This window comes from Oncorhynchus mykiss, chromosome 6 (genome assembly GCF_013265735.2).
Source record: "Oncorhynchus mykiss isolate Arlee chromosome 6, USDA_OmykA_1.1, whole genome shotgun sequence".
Classification (NCBI taxonomy): domain Eukaryota; kingdom Metazoa; phylum Chordata; class Actinopteri; order Salmoniformes; family Salmonidae; genus Oncorhynchus; species Oncorhynchus mykiss.
In genome coordinates this window covers 5,794,755-5,801,117 of record NC_048570.1, presented here as the reverse complement: position 1 = coordinate 5,801,117, position 6,363 = coordinate 5,794,755, and the positions used below count along the sequence as shown (strand labels likewise).

General features: G+C 44.6%; 1 protein-coding gene across 1 annotated transcript in view; it reads left to right on the top strand.

Annotated features, from left to right (window-relative positions):
* LOC110525177 (extracellular matrix protein FRAS1) overlaps positions 1-6,363 on the top strand; it is a 312,474-nt gene that overhangs the window by 167,563 nt on the left and 138,548 nt on the right. Inside the window, exons 20-22 of the mRNA XM_036979249.1 lie at positions 3,294-3,449; positions 4,882-5,028; positions 5,159-5,305. Coding sequence (XP_036835144.1) covers positions 3,294-3,449; positions 4,882-5,028; positions 5,159-5,305 — 450 coding nt within the window. The remainder of the gene's footprint in view (positions 1-3,293; positions 3,450-4,881; positions 5,029-5,158; positions 5,306-6,363) is intronic.

Here is a 6,363-nt window from a genome sequence, read left to right as displayed (position 1 = left end):
TCTGTACTGGTACCCCCTGTATATAGCCTCCACATTGACTCTGTACTGGTACCCCCTGTATATAGCCTCCACATTGACTCTGTACCGTAACACCCTGTATATAGCCTCCACATTGACTCTGTACTGGTACCCCCTGTATATAGCCTCCACATTGACTCTGTACCGTAACACCCTGTATATAGCCTCCACATTGACTCTGTACTGGTACCCCCTGTATATAGCCTCCACATTGACTCTGTACTGGTACCCCCTGTATATAGCCTCCACATTGACTCTGTACCGTAACACCCTGTATATAGCCTCCACATTGAGTCTGTACCAGTACCCCCTGTATATAGCCTCCACATTGACTCTGTACCAGTACCTGTATATAGCCTCCACATTGAGTCTGTACCAGTACCCCCTGTATATAGCCTCCACATTGACTCTGTACCGTAATACCCTGTATATAGCCTCCACATTGACTCTGTACCGTAATACCCTGTATATAGCCTCCACATTGAGTCTGTACCAGTACCTGTATATAGCCTCACTATTGTTATTTTACTGCTGCTCTTTAATTACTTGTTACTTTTGTTTCTTATTGTTAGTCATATTTTTTTTTTAAACTGCATTGTTGGTTAAGGGCTTGTCAGTAAGCATTTTCACTGTAAGTTGTTGTTGTGTTCGGGGCATGTGACGAATAAAATTGGATTTGATTTTATCTAGAATTTTATGTTCCTTTTGATGACATAGAAGTCCGTTCTTGTGTTGTCTCTCAGCTCGCTCACACCGTGGTAGAAGTTACCTGTGGTGCTGATGTTTAGGCCGAGGTATGTATAGTTTTTTTTGTGTGGAACAGTGTCTAGATGGAATTTGTATTTTTGGTCCTGGCAACTGGACCTTTTTTGAACACCATTATTTTGTCTTACTGAGAGTTACTGCCGGGTCTGACAGAATCTGTGCAGAAGTCCCAAGTGTTGCTTTAGGCCGTCCTTGGTTGGGGACAGAAGCACCAGATCATCAGCAAACAGTTGACATTTAACTTCAGATTCTAGTAGGGTGAGGCCGGGTGCTGCAGACTGTTCTAGTGCCCTCGCCAATTCGTTGATATATGTTGAAGAGGGTGGGGCTTAAGCTGCATCCCTGTCTCACCCCACGGCCCTGTGGGAAGGAATGTGTGTGTTTCATTCAGACCCTTGACTTTTTCCACATTTTGTTACGTTACAGCCTCATTCTAAAATGTATTAAATTGTTTATTTTCCTCATCAATCTGCATTATATTTATATTATATTATCTATTATTATATTATCTACATTACATCCTAATGACAAAGCAAAAATAGGTTTTTAGAAATTTTTGCAAATGTATAAAAAATAAAACCTGAAATGTCACATTTCTGTAAGTATTCAGACCCTTTTCTCACTACTTTGTTGAAGCGACTTTGGCAGCGATTACACCCTCCAGTCTTCTTGGGTATGACGTTGCATGCTTGGCACACCTGTATTTGGGGTGTTTCCCCCATTCCCATTCATTCGACCTCATGGCTTGGTTTTTTCTCTGATAAGCACTGTCGACTGTGGGACCATATATATAGACACATGTGAACCTTTCCAAATCATGTCCATTAAATTGGATTTAGCACAGGTGGACTCCAATCAAGTTGTAGAAACATCTCAAGGATGATCAATGGAAACAGGATGCACCTGAGCTCAATTTATTTAGAATCTCATAGGATTCTGTTTTCATATTTCTGTTTTCTATGTTTAATACACAGCTACAATTTCTAAAAAAAGCTGTTTTCTATTTGTCATTATGGGGTATTGTGATGTCATTATGGGGTATTGTGATGTCATTATGGGGTATTGTGATGTCATTATGGGGTATTGTGATGTCATTATGGGGTATTGTGTGTAGATTGCTGAGGGCACATTTTTTCATTCATTTTAGAATTTTAGATTTTGCTGTGATCGGATAGGGGTGTCAGTGAGCTGTGAACGCTCTGAGAGACTCTGGGCTGAGGTCAGTGATAAAGTAGTCTACAGTACAACTGCCAAGAGATGAGCTATAGGTGTAATTACCGTAGGAGTCCCCTTGAAGCCTACCTACCATGTAAATACACAGCGCGCGACAGAGCTGCAGGAGTTGTGACCCGTTTTTGTTGGTTATGTTGTCGTAATTGTGCCTAGGGGGGCATATGGGGGAGGGAATGCTGTCACCTCCAGGCAGGTGTTTGTCCCCCTGTGTGCTGAGGGTGTCAGGTTCTTGTCCAGTTCTGGCATTTAGGTCGCCACAGACTAGTACTTGTCTCTGGGCCTGGAAATGATTGATTTCCTGGAGGGAAAAGCTGTCTCTCTCTCTCTCTCTCTCTCTCTCTCTCTCTCTCTCTCTCTCTCTCTCTCTCTCTCTCTGTCCTCCTCTCTCTCTCTCTGTCCCTCTCTCTCTCTCTGTATCTCTCTCTCTCTCTCTCTCTCTCTCTGTCTCTCTCTCTCTCTCTCTCTGTCCCTCTCTCTCTCTCTCTCTCTCTCTCTCTCTCTCTGTCCCCATCTCTCTCTCTCTCTCTGTCCCTCTCTCTTTCTCTCTGTCCCTCTCTCCCTCTCCCTCTCCCGCTCTCGCTCTCTCTCTCTCAAGGTGTCTGCCAGCCTGCGACAGCAGCCAGCTACACCATCAGATAACAGATAGATAACAGATAGATAGGGAGGGGTGGAACAAGTAATTATTCTACCCATAGAGATATATAGAAGGTACACTCTTGTATATGGTCTAAGGTTAGGATACAGGGAGGTTCTATAACCCTAATGGTTAGGATACAGGGAGGTTCTATAACCCTAATGGTTAGGATACAGGGAGGTTCTATATTCCTAATGGTTAGGATACAGGGAGGTTCTATAACCCTAATGGTTAGGATACAGGGAGGTTCTATATTCCTAATGGTTAAGGTTAGGATACAGGGAGGTTCTATAACCCTAATGGTTAAGATACAGGGAGGTTCTATAACCCTAATGGTTAGGATACAGGGAGGTTCTATAACCCTAATGGTTAGGATACAGGGAGGTTCTATAACCCTAATGGTTAGGATACAGGGAGGTTCTATAACCCTAATGGTTAGGATACAGGGATGTTCTATAACCCTAATGGTTAGGATACAGGGAGGTTCTATAACCCTAATGGTTAGGTTACAAGGAGGTTCTATATTCCTAATGGTTAAGGTTAGGATACAGGGAGGTTAAACTGACACCAGATCGGTGTGTACGGGCAATGTCTACCCGAAGTTGCCGTGTGTGACCTTTGCCCTCTCTCTCTCTGTTCCCAGAATGCAGCAGTAATTGCCAGCGCTGTGTGGCAGACCTCCAGACGGGCACTGGCAGTGTGTGTCTGTGGTGTAAGATTGCTAGGACCCTGTTGCTGGGAGACCACTGTGTCACCCACTGTCCCCAAGGTCACTACCCCTGGCACGGAGCCTGTAAGAGTACGTTTACACACACACACACAAACACACACACACACACACACACACACACACACACACACACACACACACACACACACACACACACACACACACACATGTTGGTTTTACTATCCAAGTGGGGTCCAAAGCTTTTATTCATTTTCCAAATCCTATTTTCCCTAAACCCTAAAACTAAACCCAACCCTAACCTCTAATCGCTTACTCCTAACCCCAAACCTAACCTCTAAGCCTAAAACTAAACCCAACCCTAACCTCTAACCCCTAAACCCCAAACTAACCCTAAAACTAAACACAACCCCAACGTCTAATGCCGAAACCCCAACCCCCTAACCCCTTTCCCTAAACCTAACCCCTAACCCCTAAGCCTAAAACTAAACCCAACCCTAACCTCTGACCCCTACCTGTTGCCACAAAAACCATTCTAAATACAACCCATATTTATGTTGAATTATTTTCAGTTTTGTTCTTTAGTTATTTCCACATCGTTACAACACTGTAAATAGACATATTATGACATTTGAAATGTCTCCCTTCCTTTCTGTTTACCTTTCAGGGACAGAGAGGGAGGGAGAAAGAGGGGGGTAGAGAGAGAGGATGAGGGAAAGAGATGGAGCGATGGAGAGAGTGAGAGAGGTGGAGAGAGAGAGAGAAAGAAGTGGAGGGAGAGGGAGGGAGGGAGAGAGAGAGTAAGAGAGAGAGATGAAGAGAAGGAAAGAGAGGGAGGGAGGGGGGGAGAGGGGGGTAGAGAGAGAGGGAGAGAGGGAGAAAGAGGGGGGTAGGAAAGAGGATGAGGAAAAGAGATGGAGCGATGGAGAGAGTGAGAGAGGTGGAGAGAGAGAGAGAAGTGGAGGGAGGGAGGGGTTGAGGATAAAGAGAGTGTGAGAGTGAGAGAGAGAGAGAGAGAGAGAGAGAGAGAGAGAGACTTATTTCCCTTTATCTGTTTTTATGATGTTCTGTCTGTAGGATATTTGTCTCAGGGTTGACAGCAGTTTCTAAAACACAACATCTTATTTACCACAGAACAAAGGCCACTGTTGTGTGAGAACATTTGTTAACAAGGGAAGGACTTGTCAGAAGAGATGACAGAATGTTTTAGTGTTGCCAGAGACATACACCAAAGACAATAGTGTAGGTGGAGAGAAACAATATTAAGCATTTTGATAATGCCTTCCTCCCTGTATTGATTCAAGCGAGAATTTTATTTTCTTCACACCGATTGCGATTCAACTGTCTTATTATCACATAATTGATAGCCTGGGGAGGTCTTCTACATTTTCCCTTGACCTTAAGAAATTATTAGATTTTTATATGCATTTAATTGTGCTTTAAAAATATTACACATTTGTCTTCATGGTTTAATGATATTGATTATGGACGTGAAATCATGTTGATATTGTTCATACAGTTGTATTTCTGTTTTATCTCCCAGGATGCCATGTTTCCTGTGAGGGTTGCAGTGGGGAGTGGCCTCTGTCCTGTACCTCCTGTCCCTCCCCCAGCGTTCTACTGACCTCAGGGCTCTGTGGCCCCGCCTGCCCCTTGGGTTACTATGCCGACAGAGACAGACGCTGCAGAGGTAAGTCGTACACCTAGACTCTACAGAACTGTAGACTACATTCACCAGGCTATCATTGTTTATTGCCCCAATGTCTGCTGGGATTTTTTTGAACCCTCTCTTTATCGCCTGACATTGTGTCATTATGCAGCCTGTGACGGTCATTGTCTGTCCTGTGAGCTGAGCGGCGTGTGTACGGCGTGCCGTGACCCGGGAAAGGTTCTGCTGTTTGGAGAGTGCCGGTATGACAGCTGTGCCTACCAGTACTACCTCAACACCACCACGCGCACCTGCAGAGGTAACACACACACATACACACACACACACATACACACACATACACATACACACACACACACACACACACACACAGACACACAGATACACACACACACACACACACACAGATACACACATACACACACACACACACACACATACACACACACACACACACCTACGATACAGACACACACAGAACCGTGGAGAGAGGTGTGTGTGTGTAAGAACGGCTTGCTACCATCTCAGCAGCCAGTCAGTCAATAGAACTGTCTAGTACCACTCTACTCTGCACGGCGTTGCATTCTGGGAAAATCCCCCTGAATCCTGGGTGAACCTAGTGATGTAGGCGAGGTAGCGAGACTGTGCAGCGTTGCATTCTGGGAAAATGCCCCTGAATCCTGGGTGAACCTAGAGATTTAGGTGAGGTAGCGAGACTGTGCAGTGTTGCATTCTGGGAAAATCCCCCTGAATCCTGGGTGAACCTAGTGATGTAGGCCAGGCAGCAGAGACTGTGCAGCGTTGCATTCTGGGAAAATACCTGAGAAATCCTGGGTGAACCTAGTGATGTAGGCGAGGTAGCGAGACTGTGCAGCGTTGCATTCTGGGAAAATCCGCATTAGCCTAATGCCTGTTGCTGTTAGAGCTGTTGATGTTTGCTGCTCTGCCAGTCTTCCTGAGTAGGTAATGGGATAATCAGATCAAATTTTATTTGTCACATGCTTCATAAAAAAAGACTTAACTGTGAATGTATTTATTGCGGGCCATTCCAAACAATGCAAAGAGAAACATTTGTTTTTGAGAAAAATAATAACACGAGTAATGAATACACGATGACTTTAACTTTGCTATGTACACCGGGGTACCAGTACCGAGTCGATGTGAAGGGTTACGAGGTAATTGAGGTAGATATGTAGCTAGGGGTAAAGTGACTAGTAGGCAGCAGGATAGATAATAAACAGTAACAGCAGTGAGATGAGTCAAAAGAGTTGGCGCAAAAAGGTCAGTGCAGATGGTCCAGGTAACTAGTTATCAGTCTTATGGCTGTTCAGGGACCTGTTGGTTCCAGACCGCTCG